Genomic DNA, 23,201 nt, shown 5'->3' with positions numbered 1-23,201 from the left:
CTATCGCGATCTCGAGTCTCCCGACATTCTTCCTTTGCCCGTGCCGCAACAGCCACGGCCCAAGCACAGCACCGCTCGTCCGGACCACCGGGAACAGTGGGGACGTTGGCCAGCTCAGCCAACCCCAGCTCGCCGAGCTTCGTCCGGCCGAGCTGGACCGAGAAAGCTGCTCGCATCTACGGATGTTTCAAAGAAGACCCGCCTGTCAATCAATGCGCTGGAGCTCCCTCAAGTCCGCCTTCAGAGCTCTAACCCCCGTTTGCTTAGCCGGGCCATCTTGGCACCTGGCGACACGTCCCAGGGCGACGCGACCCTCGAAAGACAACCATCATGATTGGTCAATTGAGTGCTATCCTGGGCCTCCCTTCGAGTTGACTGGGCTCAGCACCCAGTCGCCAGCTGCCCGCCGACAGCACCAATACGTCACAGGTCTTTGGAAGTGGGCTGATGGCGCCCTGAGCAACACCACAATATAAAGCTTGCTTCGTTCCCACTTGGCGGCTGCCCCGGGGCGACTCTTCGTTCCTTTCCCGCTCAACTCTGCCGAATAGCTCGTCTGCTGCCTGTCGGATTGCCTGTTGGAAGCTGCTGCTGGTCGACCTTACGCGGACAGCTTGCTCCGACGGACAACCCCCCTCTCCCCTCCACCACTGAACAACTGGGAAGCCAGTCGCGCAGCGCCAATGGCCTCACCAATCGCTTCGGCGGCCCTCAAGGCCCGCGTACGCCGCCCTTCCATGCTCAAGAAGCTGACCCAACCCGATAAGCTCCTTCAGCACTTCCCCAATGGCGCGTACATCGGCTGGTCTGGCTTCACCGGTGTCGGCTACCCCAAGAAGATGCCCACCTACCTCGCCGATCACGTCGAGCAGAACAACCTCCAGGGAAAGTTAAAGTACTCACTATTCGTGGGCGCCTCATCCGGTGCTGAGACGGAAGACCGTTGGGCTGGTCTCGACATGATTGACCGCCGAAGCCCCCACCAGGTCGGCAAGTCCATCGCCAAGGGCATCAACGAGGGTCGCATTTCATTCTTCGACAAGCACCTGTCCATGTTTCCCGTCGATCTCATGTACGGCTTCTACACCAAGGACAGGCCAAACGACAAACTCGACGTTGTCGTCGTCGAAGCGACCGACATTATGGAAGACGGTAGCATCGTTCCAGGTGCCTCCGTCGGCGCCACGCCCGAGCTCATCCAGATGGCCAACAAGATCATCATCGAGGTCAACACATCGCTGCCCAGCTTTGAGGGCCTACACGACATCACCATGACTGAGCTTCCCCCCAAGCGCAAGCCTTACCTTATCATGGGTGTCGAGGACCGAATCGGCTCCACATCCATTCCTATTGACCCGGAAAAGGTCGTGGGCATCATCGAGTCCGATTACCAGGACCAGACGTCCCCCAACACACCCGCCGATGCCGGCAGCAAAGCTATCGCCGACAACTTGATTGAGTTCTTCGAGCACGAGGTTTCGCGCGGCCGACTGCCCGCGTCCCTGCTGCCTCTACAGTCCGGTATTGGCAACATTGCCAACGCCGTTATTGGAGGTCTCTCCGAATCCAACTTCAAGAACCTCAAGGTCTGGACCGAGGTCATCCAGGACACCTTCCTCGACCTCTTCGATTCTGGTCGCCTTGACTTTGCCACCGCTACGTCGATCCGTTTCTCTCCCGATGGTTTCCGCCGCTTCTACGACAACTGGGAGGACTACCACGGCAAACTCCTTCTCCGCAGCCAACAAGTGTCCAACTCGCCTGAAATCATCCGCCGCCTTGGTGTCATTGGCATGAACACCCCTGTCGAGGTCGACATGTATGCGCACGCCAACTCGACCTGCGTCATGGGCAGCCGCATGCTCAACGGTCTCGGAGGCAGCGCCGATTTCCTCCGCAGTTCCAAGTACTCCATCATGCACACCCCCAGCACAAGGCCCTCCAAGACCGACCCCCACGGTGTCAGCTGCATCGTGCCCATGTGCACGCACGTCGATCAGACGGAACACGACCTCGACGTCATCGTCACGGAGAACGGTCTCGCCGACGTGCGTGGTCTCAGCCCCCGCGAGAGGGCGAGAGTCATCATCAAGAAGTGCGCCCACCCCGTATACCAGCCCATCCTGGAGCGCTACCTCGACAAGGCCGAGTTTGAGTGCCTCAAGAAGGGCTGGGGCCACGAGCCACACCTGCTGTTCAACAGCTTCGACATGCACAAGGCGCTTCTAGAGGAGGGCAGCATGCAGAAGGTCAAGAGCTTCTAAATACGACGTGACGAGAGAGGTAGGGAGGTGCGAGGCAGTCAGTGACCAGTTTTCGTTGCAGAAATGGTTCACAAAGTTTTGGTAGAGCTCTACGGAGCTGACGGACCGCTTAGGATCACAGACTTGATCTAAGCCGTCATTGTCATAGACATTTCTCGAATTTACTTGTTCAAATCATGGCTCGATGTGTCTTTTTGTCTACACGTGTTGTATATCAGCCTACCTTTGGCGTCGAGGGCTCTGCCGGAATAACAGCCTCCTCTGCTGACACGCCCTCCTTCCACACGTAAGACGCCGCGACATGCTCATCCAGAGGCTGTTTCTGGCCCTCGCGTCGGTAGAAGTTCTCGCGGTATGTGCCCGCCGGTACGGCGTAGTCGTCCCAGAAGAGGCCGCGCTTGCGCAGCTCGGGCAGCAGCAGCTCAATGATGTCCTCAAAGGACTGGGGAAAGAGAACATAGGCCTAGCAAGGTTAGTGACTACATTCATTCAAGCATTCACTTTGGAAACTCACAAAGTTGAAGCCATCAACATCCGCCTCCCGCACCCAAGTCTCCAAACCATCAGCCACCTGTTCCGCCGTACCGACAAGCACAGGGCCATTGCCGCCGATGCTCACATGCTCAGCAATCGTGTGCTTGGTCCACTTGGCCGTTCCCGGCGAGAATCGGGCATACCCTTCCACCGTCGACCGTACGGCGTTGCTCTCGACCTGGCGCAGCTCCTGCTCGTCGCCGTACTGGCCAAGATCAATGCCCGTCCACCCGCCAAACAGCGCCAGCGCGCCCTCGAGCGACGCGTACTGCCTGTAGTCGGCGAGCTTGGCCTGCGCCTCTTCCTCCGTGCGCCCGAGTATGGGCGTCACGAGCGCGAGCACCTTGATGTCCTTGCCGTTGCGCCCGTAGCCGGACTCGGCGAGGGCGCGAATCTCGGCCACGTTCTTGGCGCACACGGCGGGCGCGTGGGCCGACACGAAAACGGCCTCGGCGTGCTGCGCAGCGAACTGCTTGCCGGCACGGGAGGCGCCCGCCTGCAGCAGCAGCGGCGTCCTCTGCGGCGAGGGCTGGGTGATATGCGGGCCGGGGACGTTGAAAAAGCGGCCGTCGTGGTTGATGGGGCGCACGAGCGCGGGGTCGGTGTAGATGCCGCGAGCGCGATCGAGGATCACGGCATCGGTGCGCCAGGAGGAGTTGAGGAGCTTGTAGACCACGCGGATGTACTCTTCCGCTTGGGCGTAGCGGTCGTCGTGCTGGGAGTGTCAGTGGACTCATGCCGTTCTATGAGCAGGGAAGCATACCTGGGGCTGTTCGGTGAGACCCATGTTCTTCGCGGCCGAGTCGAGGTAGCTGGTGACAATCTGCACATGTCAGTTGAAGGCTCATCAGAACTGTGGGCAGGACAACACCAACGTTCCAGCCGAGACTGCGGATTTATTGTCAGCACCTTCTCTACTCTCGCGGAAAACAGGGCAGACTCACCGTCCTCCCGTCAGGTGATCCAATGTTGCGAGCCTCCTAGCAAGGTGATATGGCTGCTCATAGGTCGTGGACACTGTAACACCGAACCCGATGCTCTCCGTCGCGGCCGCCATGGCTGACACAACCGCCAATGGCTCATTGACGGGCCACTGCGCACCAGACGTGATGGCTGGCTCGAGCGACTTGTTGTAGACGTCATAGCCACCCAGGACATCGGCAATGAAGACTCCGTGGAACTTTGCCTTCTCGAGGAGCTTTGCGAGATCAACCCAATGCTTCGTTGAGTTGAAGTTGTGAGACTGGTCGTCAGGATGGCGCCAGAGACCGGGGGACTGGTGGCCACTGCACATCTCGACAAAGGCGTTGACGATGAGGCTCTTCTTCGGGGTGGCCCCGGAGGGCGGGATATTGTTGGCGTCGGCCATGATGATTGTTGTCTCTATGTTTTCGTGAGTACTTGCGACAGGATGCAAATGTAACTATAGATGCGACTGACACTGGCAGTAATCGAACGGCAGTCAAGGCAATACAAAACGTGTGGTGTCTAAGGGATAAACCTGCGAAGATTCACGTTTTGAACACGATCAACAGAACCTTAGAATCAGCCGAGGGAAAGCGCGTCACGCTCGCTTCAATCTTCCAAAGCTACCATGCAGTAGCCCACGCCAGAACGCGTGCTACGCCGACAACGCCGATGGCTGACAGCCCCGATCATCGGCCGGCGGGCGCCGGCCCCGCATGAGTGGGGCGATGGTGCCATCGGAGCTCCGGGTCGCGTCAGCCCTCCGTAGCCTCGTGTTGAACAGCTCAAGCGCGAGGGGTAACGTTCCAGATAACAAACCTGTGGGGGTTCCATGTGCGTTGACGTCTTTCGTGGCGTCGAAGCTATTGATCTTCGGGCAGACGAAACAATCACGGGTACTGGCAAACAGACCATGCAGATGACGCCATGTTAGGCACAAAGGTGACATGTCCAGACGCGTGTCGGGTTCAAGGCAGCCCGCAGGATCGGTAAAATAACTGTCGGCTTGCATCTGCCGGGTCAGGGATGCATGAGTGCCGGAATCTCCTTCGTGGATTGAAAGATGCATGAGGCGTGGGGTTGAGCATCATTATCGAGACAAGGGGTTAGTCCGTCTTGGGGCATCCGTCAACGAAGAGCCTGTCACAAGTTGGCCACACAGGCAATTGATACCACATCGCATGATACAAAGTAATAGAATCGGTGTAATTGGGTCGGATAAAATAGACTGGTCCTCTATTGTAGAGCTAACATGGAGGCGAAGCAGGTTCGCCGACGATTCTCCAGCTCCAACTTTCAGGTTCCGACCCCAGTCCCCTTGACAACCCTGCAGCTGTGATCGGCGTCCGTAGTCAAATCAATTCAGTCCAGTCTTGCTCTCCGTGCCAGCGAAAGTTTTCTTGCCCTCGCCGTCCTCGCTCTGCGTCTCGCTCGACACCGCGCCGTCGCCTGCCTGAGTGATCTGTGCCTCATGGTGGATCCCCTTTTCGGCTCCGTTACCAAAGTGCTTGAGAACAAGCCAGGCTGGACCGATAGCAAGAGCCCACAAGCTGAAGTTCATGTAAATACCACCAATCTCGCCAAAGACGGGAATAGAGGTCAGGCCGTAGCTGACAGCCTGCCACGCGGACTCGGTACCACGGAGCAGAGCGGCGTAGCGAATGACCTGGTCCTCGGTTTCGGCCAGGTTCGTGACGAAGAAGTAGCTGGTCCGTTAGCGAGATTGCCGAGATCTGTAGGAGATTGGTACTTACAGGAACAGGTAGTTGATTTGAAATCCAATCGTCAGGAAGATGTAGACGCCAAAGGCAGCGCCAAAGCCGGGGCTGCTCCAATCATAGGTAGGACGACTTTCGCGAAATCTGGTGGCCATGACCGTAGCCCACGTCCACCAGGCACCTTGAGTGATGACAATGAACCAGAATGCGCCGCGAGAGCGCGTCTTGAGAGGGATCTTGGTGCGGTCGAGCCAGTGCTGCATCCGTCAGCTTGGTTTGATCCAGAGTATACAGGCCTTACTTACACCCAGAAGGTTGCCCGAGATAACGGCCACGATACCAGACAGAAAAGAGCCCAGCGCACGCGCACGAACAGAGAACCACACTGCGTCCTATTAGATGCTATGATGCGCAATCTTGACACCCAAGAAAACTCACGAGCGATATATGTGAAATACACGGCCTCGGCGAAGACAGCCTGTCCAATCCATAGGAGGAGGAGAAGAAATTTAGGCTTCATGAAATTCTTTGTCGTAGCCTTGATCTCGTACCAGGGGTTCTCGACGATGGACAAGTTCACCTTCTTGCCATCCCTGCGCTCGACCTTGCTTGGCTTGTTCAGGAAGAAGCCGACAAATGGACCAGCCGCCTGGATGGCAATGAAGACGATGAAAACGGTGTACGAGACACTGCCGGCTTGGTCTCGGTCAGCATTGAGACCCAGGTTGATCGCACCACCGAGGATCTGTCCGCCGAGGCGGTAGGTCAGCCAGTAGCCGAGGGCCTTCCCGCGGTTCCACGGCTCAGGGTAGGCAATGGCGATCGCAGCCTCCGCCATCCAGAAGACACCAGCCGAGATACCGCAGACAGCAGCGCCGACAAGCATGAGCCACTCAGTGCCGTAACGGTTGTTGGTGTAGAGGCCGGCAGCAAACGGCGCATAACCAACGCTGAAAGTGTAAGCGAGTAAATCAACACGCGAAGAAGTGTGCGCGTTCTTACGTTCCGAAGATGAGAGCACCCTTGATACCGATGTAGTGGACAATCACGCTCGAGAAATAGCACGAGACGACCATGAGACAGAACGTCAGCGCATTGGCGGCGTTAACGAGCTTAGGAGACGCAGCGCCGCCTGCACCCAGGGAGTTCATGGCTCCCCAGATGCCGGGCGCGGCGAAGTTGCAGAGACCCAGGATGGTCATGTTGTAAAAGGTCGAGCGGTGCCATCTGACTGCAATGCACGATTAGAACGACTGCTTCGTCTGAGGTGTATCTGCCCAGCCTACCTGGGTGCTGCTGCTCTTTGGGAGGAGCAACCTGATCTTGGCGGAGTTCCTGAGAGTCGGACATCTTGCGAATAGATTTGAGAAAATATGGAAGACTCAGTGATCGGCAACATGGAAGAAATCGGTCTTGACGCCTGGACTTTATGTCAAGGCATTTAGGAGGCTGTCAGAGCTTGACACCAAAGATCAGGGTCGCCCGGGCCACAGCTCCCACGTGTTGGGCACCCACGGCAGTTGACCCGTCTGTTCGGAGACAGCTCCGGTCACGGTTCCGCCATGTTCCAGGGTAGGTCGAGCAGCCAAGACCGGGGAGGTTGCGACATTCGCCGGACCAGCACGTAATGGCCGACCACCCTGTCCAGACCGCAGCTAACGCCTACCCTTGCAACAGAGTGGTCTCCACAACGAGATGTGATGTATTTTCTGCAGGGTCCTACCGATGGGAAACCTGCCGATTAGGGAATCTGAAGCTCTTGATGCTAGGAAGGTCTGCATCTCGGAGAAGCTCAAGCGGTTGAGACATTTAGACTAGGGCTCGATATGTCGCATGGCATGAGCTGAGATCGGAGAGTTCCGGTGACTCAACATGACGGGTGTGATGATGGCATTGTGCTAAAAGTAATAGTTTGCTTGAGGGTTTCACGGATATATCCCAGGAGTCCGGTACCGCACTCAGGGACAGACAGGGGTCGCGTGGCAGCAAAGGCATGCATCGAGTTGGCGAGCCATCAACTTTGGGATGAAGGCACGGAGGTTTGAACGTTACAATTTATTCTTCAAGATGACCAGCAGAGCCTACGGCACTGAGTACCATCCTTCGTGAACATCTCTCAGGTCAACCTTGTCCGCTCGTACTAAATAGTCTGTCATATCGGTGCCCTCCGTCAATTCCTTCTTGGTGCAGCCCTTTCCGAAGTACCACAGAAACGGGTTGCCTCCGCTCTCTTCTACGTACTCGTACTCCCAGTCCTCCCACCTTGGCTCTCGCTGAACCATGGTCACAAGCGATGCGCTGCCTGGCCAGAGACCGTGAATCCTGGCCCCCGGCTTGCCGCCATTGTACCAGGAGCTGCACCCTTCCGAGAGCACCGTTGTTGCAAAGAAGGCGTCTGACCACTGGGTGTACTGTTCAGCTGCTCTTTTCTTTGGTTGAATCGTGCGAATGCCCTCCCTTGCTGCCTTGCGCAGGATTCGCGCGTAAAAGACAACCTGATTCTCCACATTGTGCGGCACCGTTCCTGATCGCCCTGAACCACCTGGTCCATGGACAAAGAGAAGGTTGGGAAAGTCGGGTGCCGCAGCACCGAGATATGTGTACGGAAACCCGTACTTTCCACCCTCGCGCCAGGTTTGAGAGAGATCCTCGCCGCGGGCAACAATGGGAAAAGGGGGCACCATGTCGACGTTGGCACCGGTAGCGCAGAAGATAGCGTCGACCTCACGGTGGCGTCCATCTTCCGTCTCAATGCCCGTTGGAGTGACCCGCTTGATCTTGGTACGGATATAGTCAACATTGTCTGCCGTGATAGCCTCGAGGTAGCCGGGTCCTGGTGTTAAGCGACGGCAGTGTGGAGAAAAGTCAGGAATGAGGGCATCGACGAGATCAGGGCGCTTGGCCAGACGGTCGTTCATGGCCTTCTTGAAGGACTCGCGCTGAGACTCGACTGTCTCGTGACCCTTTAGATAGCCGTTGAATCCACGGTAATACTGGCCCTCTTGCTCCTTACGATATTTCAGGTACGCGTCTGGGTCTTGCTTAAAGGCATCACGCTGCTCTTGTGAGATTGGAAGCGGGTCGAGTGAAGTGTCATGACCAGCAAAAGAGGCGGTCACCCAGGTCTTGTTTCGGGCATAATGGTCAAGCCGCCCAGCCACGCGCTGGAGATGCGAAGTGAGCTGGATGCCACTGGCGCCGTTGCCAACGACGGCGATGTTCTTCCCGCGTGGATCAAATTCGGGGTCCCAGTTCGAGGCGTGTCGCAGGGTTCCCTTGAAGTCTTTGATACCAGGATAGTCAGGCAACTTCCAGGCGTTGAAACGACCGATTGCTGTGAGTACGAAATCGGTCGTCTCGGTCCGCAGTACGTCTGTCTTGAGGTCCCGGACACTGATCTGCCACTCGGACTTCACATCGTCCCAGTTCAGGCCCTCAACGCGCTGAGACAGCTGTAGAAACTTGTATAGGTCGTATTTCTTTGCGAGCCCCTGCCAATAGTTGCGAATCTCGGCGCCCTGAGCGAACTGTTCCGACCATTGCGTATTGGGGTCAAATGTCGCCTGGTACACGTGTGCAGGAACATCGCATCGCACACCAGGGTATATGTTCTCGAACCAAGTTCCGCCCTGGCGCAGGTCAGCCAAAGTCAATTGTCTTCTTTCGAGCGTAAACTCACCACATCGGCGTTCTTCTCAAAGATGGTGAGCTTGATACCCGGTACCTTTGCTGGTAGTAGAATTCCAGAAAGTGTGCCACTCAGTCCAGCGCCAATGACAGCCACGCGAAGCTCTCGAGGCTCGTCAATGTAGCGATCTATGAGCTTCTGGCCTGGGTTGCTGTAGTTTGGTGGCTGGAAGAGCGACTCGGCGATGGCATCAATCTTTCGTTTCGTCTCTTCAAACGACGTGGCTGACAAGCGTTGGCCCGGCTTCACATGCGTGGCCACGGGCTGCGGTTTTTCATCGGGACCGACACCCTCGACACCACTGTCTGATGAAGCGTGATAGTCTCCCATAGTGTTCCAATGATGTTTCTCTCCGTGGTGACCAAGAGAGATTTGGTACTTGGTCTTGATGAAAAAGGCCAAGGTCAACGAGTATAGCATCTGGATCGCTAGATAAGAAGCCCATACCCCGCGAAACACCACCCTTTTACCATGCCGATCCCCATGGACCTTGTAGATCGACCCATTCAAGCTCGCCATCGGTAGCATTGCCGTTCGACTCGCCGCCGCCGTGCGCCGCGTCGTCTCACCTATGTGACCTCCGAGCACGCCATCCCCCCCACATCTTGTCGCATCACCCAGACTCCGGTTCGGCGCACCACAGACCTCAACACAGCGCACGCCATAATCTCCGACGGATCACTTTCGGCATCTTGGCAATTACATTGGGAGGTTGGTGCTCACCAAGTCGTATTTGCACTGAACCTTGCCTGCATGGTGGCTGCGGCCAGTGTGCGTTGTTCAACTGATCCCTCGGTCATTGGGCCGTGTCAGTTTCGTTGCAGCTCTCATGTCGGGCAGCTCCCGACTCTTGTCTCCCCTCGAAAGGTTACATCAATTCTGCTTCGATGGTGCCATGACCCGAACGCTGGGCAACACCGCCGTAGCAGGAGGCTGGTGGGTGCTTGGAAAGATCACCATGAACTTTCCACTGGCTGAATTGATGTCTTCAAGATTGCCACCCTGGCTTGTCGTTGACGCAAGGACGCCTCGATGCATGGCGAACAAGCTAGTTGAGTCGGACAGAAGAGATGTCGCGTGGTGACATGCTTGTTTCGCACGTGGGTTTGAGGGTATCATAAGAAGGCGGCGCCGTGTTCTCGAATTGCTGTGCAGATGGTGAAGCTTTCTCGGGATCTAGACCTCTTTACGGAATAACTTTCTTTGGCAGCAAGAGGTTGAACATCTTGACATCTGGACATCATGGCCAGCTCTCCAGCCAAGAAGTGGTACCATATCAGGTGGTACTCGGACACGGACACCAAGGAAGAGCGCAAGTTCATTCGTAAAATCGATGCCCTCATCGTCCCTTACGCTGTTCTGGCGTACTGGGTCAAGTACATTGACCAGGTATATGTTGATTCCTGCCATTAAAGTAAACATACTCTTAGTGTCTTACTGGCTAACATTTCTATAGTCCAACCTGAGTAAATAGAGGCTCGTACGCCACTCATATGCATTGCATGCTGACTCTGAACACAGACAATGCCTATGTGGCAGGCCTGAAGGAAGACCTCGGCTTCCACGGCAATGAGCTCGTGCAATTGCAAACCTTTTACATTATTGGCGCCGTCACAGGACAGATTCCATTCTTTTTCCTGGTCACCTACATCCCGATGCACTGGTTGATCCCCTTCCTCGACATAAGCTGGGGCATCTTCACGCTGCTGCAATATCGCGTCCAAGGTTTCCCCGAACTTGCTGCGTACCGGTTTCTTGTGGGCTTTTTTGAAGCAGCATTCTTCCCCTTGATCCATTACGTACTCGGCGCATGGTACCGCGGCGACGAGATTGCGCGTCGTGGTGGCATCTTCTACACTGGTCTGTCGCTCGGAACCTTGACAGCAGGTCTCATCCAAGCCGGCGCCTCAGCGCGGCTCGATGGTGTCAACGGCTTGGAAGGATGGCGCTGGATGTACATCATCTGTGCCATCATCACCATTCCCGTTGGCATCCTCGGATACTTTGTCATCCCCGGCACGCCCGATCAGCCAAACCGTCGCGTATTGACGGAACAGGACATCAAGATTGGCGAGAGTCGTCTTCAGCGTGCTGGCCATGCATCTCACGGCAAGCTCAAGCTTCAGGATCTCAAGAAGATTTTCCTGAAGCCGCAATTCTGGGCAATTATCCTTATCGACGTGCTCTTTTGGAATGCCGGAATCCACACAAGCTCTGGATCCTTCCTGCTCTGGATTAAGAGCTTGGGTCGATACTCTGCGGCGCGAGTCAACGAGCTTGGTACTATCGCACCCGGTTTGGGTATTTTTTATACCCTATTTGTGTGCTTTGCATCGGATCTGGTCCTCGGTCCCGCATGGGCCATTACCATGGCCCACGTGTGGAACATTCTCGGCCTCATTATTCTCGTTATCTGGGATGTTCCCGAGTCTGCAAAGTGGTTTGCCTTCTCGACCATTTACGCCTCCTACTCGATGTCGAGTGTCTTCCACGGTTGGGTCAATACACAGCTGCGTTCGTCACCTGCGCAGCGGTCCTTTACCCTCGTGCTCATCAACGCCATTTCACAGTCGTCCACGGCTTGGACGCCCTTGCTCGTATTCCCGACCGTCGAGGCGCCTAGGTATCCCAAGGGTTTTCCGTTCACGTTGGGCTCGGCGATCCTTCTTATCATTGCGACACACGCTTTGCGGTTGCATCTCAAGCGTCGAGAGTATGTCCGCCCCCAAGTCCGCCACCTTTTTGATGTTGCTTGTTTTCGCTGACACCGTCCAGCCCCAAGATTGAAGACACCACGGCATTTGCTGAAGAGGCGGCCCCAGTCCAGGAAACCGCTGCCAACAAAAGCAACAAAAGCACGCCGGTGAGCGTGTCGGGTAAAAGGGATTCCAGCGAGTGAGCCCCGGAGGCCGAGACACGAAGGATAGTGGGGGTTAAGCTGGCAATAGTAGACGGCCCTAGAGCCCAGAATAGGCAGTATTGAGGGATCAAGCAAGGATGCAGAGTGACCTGTCAAATAGTAGCCTCCGTCCGCAAGCCATCAATCAACATTCATGACGGAACTCCATCCCGCGGGCATAACGTCACTCTCCGCATGACAAGGACGTGAACCAAGGAATAGCACACGACCTCACTGGACAGGCCTGCCGAATAGAACAATGACAGAGCAAGCTCCCGCGCGCCGCAGCGTCCCGCCCTGACGGTCGCGCCGTTGAAGCCGACAGAGGCCGCGCCCTCTTGGGGCCGATGGCACCATCCGTACCCGCAATGGCGCGAGCGTGCCACGCGAGGATTGGGGATTCAGGCGCTCTTCATCCCGCGTCGGCTCCCCACGGTAAAGCGGGCAACAATTGGGTCACGATGCGTTCGCGCGACGATATGCTCGAATGGTGAGGCTATTGAGCGGAAGGCGTCATCTAGCACAAGCGGTTTTTGACAAGTCCGCTGGCGGTCCAAAAAAAAAAAAGATGCAATGCATCATAACGTACTTGAAGAAAAGGCTTGCCTTGCACACATGTCTCGACGCGAACCTGCACGTCCGCGTCCTTGATCCGAAAGCAACAGTCGCAAAATGACGTCTCTACCCATTCATGGAAATGGCACCTCGAGCCCTGTGGACGGGTCGAGCGAAGCCAAGAAGCATATTCTGCTCAACGCGTTTGACATGTCGACCGTGGGCCATCTCTCGCCCGGTCAGTGGAAGGTTTGCTCGCACTCTGAGCTGTGATTGAATTGGGAGCTCAAGTTTCTCCAGAATCCCATCGACAAATCCGCGAGCAAGCGAGACTTGCAATACTGGATAGATCTGGCAAAGCTGCTGGAGCGTGGCGGCATCAATGCTCTCTTCCTGGCGGATACCTACGGAGGGTGAGACCGTCCTGACCCAGAACGGCGAAAAGAGTCAACTGACAAGCGAATCGTAGGTATGACACATATGAAGGCAGTCTGGACAACTGTATTCGCCGCGCCGCACAATGGCCCATGACAGACCCGACCATCGTACGCTCAGCGCAGCTCTCAAGTTCTTACTTTCAGGATGAGCCAATCTAACGAAAAGTCTAGCCAATTAGCGCCATGGCTGCTGTTACGAAGAATCTCTCTTTTGCCATAACAGCGTCGACTTCGTTCGAACCACCTTTTCTCCTTGCAAAGAGGTTTTCGAGTCTCGACCACTTCACACGCGGCCGAATTGGGTGGAACATTGTGACCAGCTGGAAGAAGAGCGCCTTTAAAGCCATTGGCATCGACAGCCCAACTCCCCATGACGAGCGGTACGAGCAGGCAGACGAATATCTGCGCGTGTTATACAAGTGAGCGGTGGCCGAGCACGGCACTCGTCTGATCTTCAGACTAACACAAAAAACAGGCTCTGGGAGGGTTCGTGGGCGGACGATGCGATTAACCCAGATGCCGAAAACGACAGCTACGCCGATCCCGACAAGATCCGGACGATTCACCATCATGGCAAGTTCTTCCACCTCGACACGAGGCACATCGTGGACCCTTCACCGCAGAGGACGCCTTTCCTCTTCCAAGCGGGCACATCTTCGGCAGGGTCCAATTTTGCGGCCTCGCACGCCGAGGGCATCTTTGTGTCCTCGCACTCGCCGGCGCTCCTGAAGCCCAAGGTGCAGGAGATCCGACGACAGGCAGCCAGCCTCGGCCGCGACCCGCAGTCTGTCAAGTTCTTTGCAACGTTCACGCCGATCGTCGGCCGCACGGACGAGGAGGCCCAAGAAAAGCTGGCTGAGCTCAAAAAGTACGCATCCACCGTTGGCGGTCTCGTGCTCGTCAGCGGCTGGACGGGCATCGACCTGTCCAAGATTCCACTCGACCAAGAGGTGACGGCGGCCGACTCGCTCGAGGCCCACAAGGTGCGCAGTATCCTGGACGCGTTCACGACGACAAGCGAGCATGTGCCCAAGTGGACGCCTCGCGTCATCGCAGAGAGGGCCGCCATCGGTGGTCTCGGCCCCGTCTCGGTCGGAAGCCCGAAAAAAGTGGCCGATGAGATGGAGCACTGGATTCGGGAGGGCGACCTCGACGGGTTCAACATTGGCTACGTCACAACGCCGGGGACGTTTGAGGACGTTGTCGATCTGCTGGTGCCGGAGCTCCGCCGCAGGGGGCTCTACCCCGAGGCGCCGGCCGCGGATGAGCAGCTGACGGCGCGCGAGCGGGTGTACGGTAGGGGCCAGAAGGGGCTCAGGGATGACCATCCTGGGTCGCGGTACAAGTACGACGTGTTCGAGGAGGACGGGCCGCCCGCCTAGGGATCGCGTCGCGCGCGTGCCGACAGCCAGGCTGTCCTGGATGTCGGAGGCGTAGCGACGATTTTGGAATCGAGGCCAGCGGCTAAACGCTTGAGGGAGGCCTACAGGCGATGACGAACTAAAGCGCCTGAATAAAACATATCCCCGTTCTACCTAGTTCACCTATGCAGCCCCCGCGCGACAGCAAGCAGACGACTTGTTCATGCAGAACCCTGTCGTTTGTTGGTAGGCACGTGGGGTGGAAGTGGTCATCGTACATGGTGGCATGGTGATAACCGGGGAACCCTGGACCCCTCCCTCCATCCTGCCCGTGTTGCCGTTTGTTGGTAAGCCATCCCACGCTCATTGCCTGATTCAGGATTGGTTGAGTCGAAGTTCGGCCTTGAATGATTTCGAGGGCGGGTGAACTGCCGAAGGACAACAGCGCCATGGTGGTAATCTATCACGCAATTTGTCTGGTGCGGGACTTGGGGAGCACGCAATGCCTCACCTGCGTGTCGCCCTATTGCCCCTCCGATCGACATGGCTCCGACTGCGGCCCCCCTCTCCCCAAAGAAGAGGTTGGATAGATGTCGGTGATAGGGTCGCGGACGAACACCCCCTTTCCCCCCAAATGCGACTTTTGAATGTATAACTGGCGGGATAGGGTGTATCTCATGGTAGTGTTTGCATCCCGTACCATATTGTTCGGCATCTCCCATCACCACCATGTCAAATATTGATCTTCCCAGCAGCCAGACGGTCCTGCTGCTGCATGGGCCGAAGAAGCCGTACGAAGTCACAACCGGCTATGCGATACCAGAGGTTCAGAGCGAGAATGAAGTTCTCGTGAGGGCCGAGACGTTCGGCTTGAACCCCATCGACTGGAAGGCACCGTAAGCCCCTTTCAAGAAAAAGAGGCCCTGACTGCAGTGCCGTCGCTGACTAGGAGCCCCAGCGACTTCAATTTTGGAATTCCAGTGCTGCCGTACATCGCTGGCAGGGAGCTCGTCGGCCGCGTTGTCAAGCCTTCCAAGCCTGGCTCGAGGTTACGTGAAGGCGACCAGGTGCTCGTCATCTCGACCGACTACCGAGACCTGCGCAAGGCCGGCTTTCAGGAATACGTCGTGTCTTCAGACTTCAACACGGTTCGCATCCCGCCGAACGTCCCGAGACAGCCGGGTGCCACGATCGGCGTGGCCTACGTGGCGGCCGTCCTGTCGCTTGGCGTGTGCATGGGTGTCGACTTTTCCAGCATCCTCGACGGGCCCGACCTGCTGCAGGTTGTACGGTCGGTCGAGCCGGACCTGCTGCCGCAAGATGTCAGGCAGGAATGTCTTTCGGGCATCCAGGACCGGGAGCGGGCAGTGCCGGGCGACTGGCTGGCCATCTGGGGAGGTGAGTCTTGTGGAAAAAACAACTCGTTGAAACAACATGCTGACACGGACTCCAGGCTCGTCGACATCAGCCAACCTCGCCGTCCAGCTAGCCCGTCTGGCGGGCCTCCGCGTCGTGACCATCGTCGACAAGGCCAAGCACGGCCTGCGCCTGGCGGACCACGAGATCCTCCGCCCAGACCTCCTCGTCGACAGCCACTCGCCAGCGCGGGCCGTCGAGATCATCCGCGCCAACGTCGGCAAGAAGCTCCGGTTCGCACTCGACACGACGGGTCGCGATTCGGCCAAGTCGCTGCTGGACGCGCTGACACGGGACGATGAGCTGGAGGGCATCAAGGTCGGGGAGGAAAAGACGACAACGACGACACCGCCGCCGAGCCCTCCCGATACGCCGCGGAGGCAGAGGAGTCAGTCGGCCCATCTCGTCGGCTTGACGGGCTTGCCGAAGGGCCAGGCGCCCGAGGGTGTCGCGTACCATACCGTTCCCATCAAGATCTTCCACGAGGTGCCGGCTGTCGGCGAGGCGCTCGTGCTGTGGCTCGAGAGGCTGCTGGAGAGCGGATTAGTGAAGCCGCCCGAGGTGCTCGCAGCGGAGCAGGGCTTTGACGGCGTGAACAGAGGCCTCGATCGGATGCGAAAAGGCGAGATCTCGGGTGGGCGCATGGTCGTCGACATTAGCTAGGCTGACAGCATCGGAAAAGGAGAAGAAAAAAGAAAGCAACAACAATAAAATGGTGCGATGCGATTCATGAGCCTTGGGGTCCTCTGCATGCTTAAGTACGGCGCATTGTTCAACTCATTGGTCCTGGATGATTACATTGGGGTTTTCTTGTCGTACATCTCCGACGGTTACAGCTTTGTTACAGCTTGGCCTTGCCTGCCTTGCGCTCGGCAGCAAACTTCTTCCCCGCCGCGATCCTCTCGGCTTCGAGCTTCTCCCTCCGGTTCCAGATGGCCTCGGTGGTCTCAAAGTTCTCCTGGTGCAGCAGATAGGCGCTCTCCTTCCACATCTCGGCCTTGAGCACGCTGTAGACGCCAGACTTGCCCCTCTGGGTCAGTTTGCGGTCGGCGATGAGCTTGAGGGCCTCGTCGAGGCCGCCGAGGGCGTCCACGAGACCGGCCTCGAGGGCGGCAGGGCCCGGGAAGCGCTTGGCTTCGAGAACAATCTCCTGGTAGATGCGCGGCGAGGTGCACTTGAGGCGGAAGATGGAGGACATGGCGGGCTTCAGAGGGGCGCCAAACTCGAGCTCGTTCATGCAGAGGAAGCCCTTGCTGGGGTTCATGATGCGGTAGTCGTGGTGCATGGCCGTCATGAAACCGCCGGCAAAGGCGTGGCCAGGGATGAGGGACACGGTGGGCATGGGGTAGGTGAGCAAACGGTGGTAGAGCTTGTAGAGCGAGTCTGTCCAGAAGCCGGGCGTGGTGAAGGCATGGTCGAGATCGAGGCCGTTGGAGTAGAACTTGGTGATGGCAGAGGTCGTGACGACGACACCGACAGGGTGAGAAAACTCAATGATGTCGAGGGCCGTGAGGAAGGCGCGGCAGAAGGGCGTCGTCAGGCGGTTGTCCGGAGGCGAGGACCAGGTGAGGAGATATACGAGGGGCGCAGGCGACGTGCAGACGATGGAGCCACCGACGTGGTCACCGAGGGCGGGGATGGGCACAGTGAAGAGGGCGTCGGCCATGGTGCTGTCTGCAGGGTGGTGCTTGAGGGTGGTGCTGGTCGGTGGTGTTGGCAGGGATGGACGGCACTGTTCTCGTCGTCTAGGTTGTCCTCGTCGTCAAGGTTGTCAAGACGCTGAAATGGGCCGAGACTTGTGATGGCTGCGAGCAAGAGAAAATGCTCTGCGACTCGTACGCTGCAACGAATTTCCAACAGTGATGGTCGATGTCGAGCAGATGAAAAGCAGCAAGGCGAGAGTTGAAGAGGATCGTCGGCGTGAGACCCTGGTTGCCTGGTTCAGACCTCGGTTCGGCAGTGGAGGGGAAACACCCTAGGTGTGCTACTAAGTATGCAGCCCCGCGCAGCTTGACGGAGCTCGCTCCACGATGATTAATCAACAAATATAGTTCATCAAGTCATCAGACTGCCGAGCGGAAAGATGGAAGATGGATTCAAAAGGTTTGGAATGAACTCTTGGAGATGCCAATAGATCCGAAGACTGGTCTTGGAGAGAGGAAGGAAGCACGTGAAGGGGAAGGGGCATGAATGGCATGTCCTCGATGGGATGTGCCGGATGGCATGGGATTGCTGACATAAGGCATGGCCAGCCACACTTGTCTCCAGTCTCGAGGCTACCCCGCCATGGTGGCTGGTGTCATCTGTCTCACATGACGACATCTAGTCCATGTCCAATAACGTCGCGAGCTCAGCTCTGTGTAGGTAGTAAGGAGGTCCCGCGCGGCGCGCTCTGGACGCATTGAATGCAGTTCGCTGGCAAGTATACCGCGCGCGCGGCCTTTTGATGATTAAGGTTCACGACTGCTTACCCACCGGAACTCCGGATCCTGGCCGAAGCCGGCCGTATATTACTGATGGCACGGCACCAAAGCTGGTGTCTCGTCGTTCGTGGTCAACGGCAACCCCTCGCCAACGTGCCTGCCTGCCTTGTGTCTTGACGCCATTGAGAGCTCCTTCCCCATCCCACATCCTCCATCCAGAGCCTCACCTGAGTAGATTTCCCTCCTGGCATTGATCGCTGCCTAACCCTCCTCTTGCATCCCGCATTCAACCTCATGGCGCCGAAGCCCATCCTCATCTCCGGCGGCGGCATCGCCGCGCTCCTACTGGCGCACTACCTGCACCGCGCCAATATTCCCGTTCTCGTCTTTGAGAGGGATGCGTCCATCGTCTTCCGCGCCCAGGGCTACCGCCTGCGCCTCTCGGCCGAGGGGCTCGACGCCATCGAGGCAGCCCTCGGCCCGCAGGCGTTTCAGAAGTTTTACGACGCCTGCGGCAAAACGGGCGGTGCCGGCGTCTCGGCCATCGACCCGCTCACGGGCGAGACGCTCAGCAGCACCAGCGCGCCAGCCGTGGGGCGTGAGCCGCTGACGAGCAGGGACGGCAAGGTCGTCGGCATCTCGCGCGGCGACATGCGCAAGCTCTTCCTCGAGGGCCTCGAGGACAAGGTGCGGTGGAGCCACCACGTCAAGGGCTACGAGAAGACGGACGGCGGCGTGCGTCTCGTCTTCGCCGACGGCAGCACGAGCGAGGAGGGCAGCCTGCTCGTCGGCGGCGAGGGCGTGCGCAGCGACGTGGCGCGGCAGCTCACCGACGGCGCCGTCAAGGTGTACGACCTCGGCGCGCGCGGCATCCACGGCCAGGCGCCGACGACGGCGTTCCTGGGGCTCGGCGAGGGCGTGTTCCGCGTCGTCGACGACACGACGCAGCCCGACGACGGCATGGTCTTTGTCATCACCAACGTGCGCGCCGGCGACATGCACGACCCGAACCTGGTCTTTGGGTGGACGATGGTCGGTTCGCCGGGCGTCATCAAGGCGCCGAGCGACGACTACACCATCACGGGCGCACCGGCGGCGCGGATCGCCAAGGCGCTGACGGCACACTGGCACGAGCGCGTGAGGCCCCTGTTCGACAATATGAACGAGCAGGAAGCGGCGTTTTGGAAGATTTCATGCTCGGACCCGAACGGCGTGCCCACGTGGACGAACGAGCCGCGCGTGACCGTCATTGGCGATGCCATCCATGCCATGACGCCTGCTGGCGGCAACGGCGCGAACACGGCGGTGCGCGACGCCGCTCTCCTCGGCGGGCTCCTCGTCGAAGCCTGGGAGCGCGGCGACGGCGAGCAGTGGCGGGGCGTGACCGAGGCGTACGAGAAGGAGATGCGCGTGTACGGCAGCGAGGCGGTCAAGGCGAGCTTCGGTCAGGCGACGAGCCAGTGGAAGGTCAAGATTGACCTGGCCACGGCGCCGACGATCAATGAGTACGTGGCGCCCAACTGAGCGGATCAAAGCATGTCAAGCATGATGAGCATGCCACACATGTCAAGCATGTCAAGCATGTCAAGCATGTCAAGCATGTCAAGCATGTCAAGCATGTCAAGCATGTCAAAGCATGCGAGGGTACGAATTTTGAGATGTCGAGAAAGATGCGATCGTAATTGAAACGAGTAGTCTGTCCGTATCGATCGTCGTTCCTCGCGTTGCCATTTGAATAATCCCCTCCGCAGCCTGATGGGGGCCTGCTGAGTCAGCCGTCGGCACCTGGTTCCGAAGACCCGACAGTCAGATCGCACGCACACGCAAACGTGGGGCGGCGGATTCTTCCAGATCCCTTCCCTCCCAAGCCCAAGGCTTCCATCCTGGCATCCTGGCTCTCCAAGCCTCCACCACAACGACCAGACTCCCCCCATCTCTGTCCAATTGCCCTTGTCCGATGCTGCTCCACGTCAGGCACAGGCACAGGCACAGGCACAGGCACGCCCACAAGAGGCGGTGCGGAGAAACAGGCACCAGGTCATCATCGCTCTCGGTCCGACCTCGTGCTAGGAACAGACGGGACTAGCTTTCGTTCGCCTCGTCTTGCTTCGGGTCTCTCTTTGTCGCCGTTGTCAGCCTGCCCCCTCGCGGTTTAGTCGGATCCCCGGCTTTTTCTCCAGATTCTTTCTCTCACGCCAACCCGCCGCGGACCTCTACTTACTTCCCCGACTTGTCCGCCGGTGTCCTTGGCCCCAACGACGACGACGCTCTACAGATTGCCAGAGCATTTTTTTTATTTCCTCGTCCTGGGTACCATGTTGCATGCTTCTGCTGACGAGTCTGACATTTCACTCTACGTCAGTCCGCCGACCTCTTTCTGCTCTGCCTTGATCGATACTTCCGATCGGCATTGAGTATTCTTCCGGCCCTGCCGAGCTCTCCCCCCCCCCCCCTTTCTGCTTCCCGACTTGCATTCTCAACTTGCTCTGGCTGTGACCCTCCCCTCGCCGACGACAGCCCGTTCCCCCTCCACCTCTGGGGCGTCCGCCTCCGCCAACTTCCAAAATGCCCGACAAACAGATCACCACCATATCCTACGCTGCTGGCGCCTCCCTCGCCGCCATCGCTCTCGTCTACGTCTTTGCTCCCAATTTCGCCATTGACGAGGCCGCCACATCATCTTCACGCAAAAAAGGCGTCGTTGGCCTGCGCAACTATGCCAACGACTGCTTCATCAACTCGACCCTCCAGGCCCTCGCCGGTCTGGGCGACCTCCGCATCTACCTGATCCGCGAGACGCACAGGCGGTACATCGAGGACCCCGCCGTCTACGCCCATCTCGTCCAGCCCGCAGGCCAGGCGCTGCCGCAGTGGAAGCTGCAGAACCTCCAAAAGGGCATCGTCTCACAGGGCCTCAAGGATATGCTCGACGCCCTCAACGAGAGGCCCATCTACAAGAAGAGCACCTCGGCCGCCGACTTTGTCAGGGTCCTCGAGCAGGCCTTTAAGCAGCGCATCAGTCGCCAGCAGCAGGATGCGCAGGAGTTCCTGCAGATCGTCGCCGAGCGTCTCAAGGACGAGTACCACGCCGGCGAGCGCGCCAGGGCCCACGCGAGGAACGCCGTCGCCCAGGGCACCATTGCTTCGCAGCCCGTCGACGGCGTCGCTATTCAGGAGAGGCTCGAAGGCTTGGCTGCGGCGGCGGCGGCTGCGGCAGACCCGAACAACTCTGGTAGCGCCACGGGGACCGACTCTTCGGCCAACCCCTCACCACCCACGATACAGACCAACGGTGTCGTGCCGAACGCGCTGCAGGACGAGGACGAGGGCTTCCCCATGGAGGGCCAGCACGAGTCGCAGCTCGAGTGCCAGACGTGCGGCCACAAGTCGGCACCGAAAACCGAGACGTTTGTGACCCTGACCCTTCGCGTTCCGCAGGTCAGGTCGACGACGCTGAGCTCGTGCTTTGACGAGATCTTCAAGACGGAGTACATTGACGACTTCAAGTGCGAAAAGTGCCGCCTCGTGCACGCCGAGGAAATGCTCAAGAAAGAGATTGAAAAGTCGCCGTCCGACAGCTTCCGGCACGCCAAGACGGCAGAGCTCAAGAAACTGCAGCACGCCATTGCGTTCGACCCCGACAACGTCCCCGAAGACGTGACGCTGCCAGACTCGCGCTACGCACCCAAGCGGCGCATCGCGCGCTCCGCCCGCATCACAAAATTCCCCAAGGTCCTCACGATCCACCTCTCGCGCTCCATCTACGAGACGCAGGCCTCGACCAAGAACTCAGCCAAGGTCTCCTTCCCCGAGTCCCTGCCCCTAGGCGGCCTGACCGACCGCCGCCGCTACAAGCTCATCGCCCTCGTCACGCACAAGGGCAGCCACCACAGCGGCCACTACGAGTCGTTCCGCCGCCAGACCATCGTCCACGCGCCCTACCCCAACCTCAACACGTTCCAGCCCGCCGGCATCTACAGCAAATCGGCGTCGCCGAGCTCGACGCCCCGGCTCAACGCCCTCTCCCGCGGCGACAGCCCCGCCGTCTCGACCCCGGACCTGCCGCTGACGGCCAACTCGTCCACCCACTCGCTGGCGTCCGACGCCTCGCCCTCGCGGCCCCGCTCCCTGCGCCAGCGCCTCAGCCCGACCTCCGCGCCCCGCGGCGGCGACGACGCCAACGGCACGCCGCACCGGGAGCGAGAGCGGGACGACACGGCGAGCCTCCGCTCGGTCGCCGCGTCCACGCGCTCGGCCCTCTCGCGCATCTCCCTGTCACGCGACCGCGGCGGCGGCGGTGGTAGCGGTTCCGTCTCCGTCTCCGGCACAGCGACGCCCGTCGATGGCGCGACGCCCCTGGCCGTGCCGCCGGCGCCGAGGCCGCACCGGAAGCGCAAGACGCCGGACCGCTGGTGGCGCATCAGCGACGAGAAGATCCGCGAGGCCAAGACGGGCGAGGTCCTCGGCATGCAGAGGGAGGTGTACCTCCTCTTCTACGAGCTCGACAAGGACGATGACGGCGGCGGTGACGGCGGCGGCGGCGGGGATGCGTGTTAGGATGAGGACGCCGCGGGCGACGACCAGGGCGGCTGCGTGAGCAGGATGCTCGCCTTGTTCGGGCGCAGGGGGTACGTCTCGCTGGCGTAGCGTTGTGATGAGACGAAGAGGCGACGCGTGATGGGCGATGGTGTGTGCTTTGTTGTACTATCTTGCATGAACGGCATGGTGGGCGTTTTTGCTGCATTGGATGCACAGATGAATGTTCTTCCTGTCTTTTTTTTTGGGGGGCTACAAGGATCTGCCCTTGGCTGAGGGCATTGGAAATCCCCGGCAGAGCGGCCGCGGCGACAGCCTACAAAAGTTGGACACTATACGTTGGGGTGCAGAGCCGGGCAGGTTAGAAGAGAAGAGAGGTCTGCGTAATCGGACGCAGACGCAGA

At 58.7% G+C, this 23,201-nt stretch overlaps 10 protein-coding genes across 10 annotated transcripts; 6 read left to right on the top strand and 4 right to left on the bottom strand.

Annotated features, from left to right (window-relative positions):
- Positions 1-683: 683 nt before the first annotated feature.
- Positions 684-2,264, top strand: ACH1 (acetyl-CoA hydrolase; the record flags this gene model as incomplete). The annotated part of the gene is made up of 1 exon (XM_028643378.1): positions 684-2,264. One exon carries the CDS (start codon positions 684-686, stop codon positions 2,262-2,264), a length of 1,581 nt encoding a protein of 526 aa, XP_028493081.1.
- Positions 2,265-2,478: 214 nt separating this feature from the next.
- On the bottom strand, positions 2,479-4,167 carry D7B24_009302 (uncharacterized protein; the record flags this gene model as incomplete). Its single annotated transcript, XM_028643377.1, has 5 exons — positions 2,479-2,727; positions 2,779-3,513; positions 3,562-3,621; positions 3,674-3,686; positions 3,743-4,167. The coding sequence occupies 5 exons, from the start codon at positions 4,165-4,167 to the stop codon at positions 2,479-2,481; spliced, it is 1,482 nt and encodes a 493-aa protein (XP_028493080.1).
- A 954-nt stretch (positions 4,168-5,121) lies between these two features.
- On the bottom strand, positions 5,122-6,832 carry D7B24_009301 (uncharacterized protein; the record flags this gene model as incomplete). Its single annotated transcript, XM_028643376.1, has 6 exons — positions 5,122-5,470; positions 5,519-5,739; positions 5,788-5,867; positions 5,921-6,432; positions 6,485-6,713; positions 6,769-6,832. The coding sequence occupies 6 exons, from the start codon at positions 6,830-6,832 to the stop codon at positions 5,122-5,124; spliced, it is 1,455 nt and encodes a 484-aa protein (XP_028493079.1).
- Positions 6,833-7,563: 731 nt separating this feature from the next.
- D7B24_009300 (uncharacterized protein) lies at positions 7,564-9,500 on the bottom strand (the record flags this gene model as incomplete). Its single annotated transcript, XM_028643375.1, has 2 exons — positions 7,564-9,111; positions 9,162-9,500. The coding sequence occupies 2 exons, from the start codon at positions 9,498-9,500 to the stop codon at positions 7,564-7,566; spliced, it is 1,887 nt and encodes a 628-aa protein (XP_028493078.1).
- Positions 9,501-10,412: 912 nt separating this feature from the next.
- On the top strand, positions 10,413-12,069 carry SEO1 (MFS transporter (Seo1); the record flags this gene model as incomplete). The annotated part of the gene is made up of 4 exons (XM_028643374.1): positions 10,413-10,559; positions 10,627-10,636; positions 10,692-11,883; positions 11,946-12,069. The coding sequence occupies 4 exons, from the start codon at positions 10,413-10,415 to the stop codon at positions 12,067-12,069; spliced, it is 1,473 nt and encodes a 490-aa protein (XP_028493077.1).
- Positions 12,070-12,741: 672 nt separating this feature from the next.
- D7B24_009298 (uncharacterized protein) lies at positions 12,742-14,443 on the top strand (the record flags this gene model as incomplete). The annotated part of the gene is made up of 5 exons (XM_028643373.1): positions 12,742-12,873; positions 12,925-13,037; positions 13,094-13,169; positions 13,233-13,480; positions 13,537-14,443. 5 exons carry the CDS (start codon positions 12,742-12,744, stop codon positions 14,441-14,443), a joined length of 1,476 nt encoding a protein of 491 aa, XP_028493076.1.
- Positions 14,444-15,151: 708 nt separating this feature from the next.
- D7B24_009297 (uncharacterized protein) lies at positions 15,152-16,501 on the top strand (the record flags this gene model as incomplete). Its single annotated transcript, XM_028643372.1, has 3 exons — positions 15,152-15,318; positions 15,381-15,820; positions 15,876-16,501. 3 exons carry the CDS (start codon positions 15,152-15,154, stop codon positions 16,499-16,501), a joined length of 1,233 nt encoding a protein of 410 aa, XP_028493075.1.
- Positions 16,502-16,679: 178 nt separating this feature from the next.
- On the bottom strand, positions 16,680-17,504 carry D7B24_009296 (uncharacterized protein; the record flags this gene model as incomplete). The annotated part of the gene is made up of 1 exon (XM_028643371.1): positions 16,680-17,504. One exon carries the CDS (start codon positions 17,502-17,504, stop codon positions 16,680-16,682), a length of 825 nt encoding a protein of 274 aa, XP_028493074.1.
- Positions 17,505-18,555: 1,051 nt separating this feature from the next.
- Positions 18,556-19,785, top strand: D7B24_009295 (uncharacterized protein; the record flags this gene model as incomplete). The annotated part of the gene is made up of 1 exon (XM_028643370.1): positions 18,556-19,785. One exon carries the CDS (start codon positions 18,556-18,558, stop codon positions 19,783-19,785), a length of 1,230 nt encoding a protein of 409 aa, XP_028493073.1.
- A 1,041-nt stretch (positions 19,786-20,826) lies between these two features.
- D7B24_009294 (uncharacterized protein) lies at positions 20,827-22,818 on the top strand (the record flags this gene model as incomplete). The annotated part of the gene is made up of 1 exon (XM_028643369.1): positions 20,827-22,818. One exon carries the CDS (start codon positions 20,827-20,829, stop codon positions 22,816-22,818), a length of 1,992 nt encoding a protein of 663 aa, XP_028493072.1.
- Between the last annotated feature and the right edge of the window lie 383 nt (positions 22,819-23,201).

Source organism: Verticillium nonalfalfae, assembly GCF_003724135.2.
Source record: "Verticillium nonalfalfae strain VnAa140/NRRL 66861 chromosome Unknown scaffold_90, whole genome shotgun sequence".
NCBI lineage: Eukaryota > Fungi > Ascomycota > Sordariomycetes > Glomerellales > Plectosphaerellaceae > Verticillium > Verticillium nonalfalfae.
This window is presented reverse-complemented; position numbering and strand designations above follow the sequence as displayed.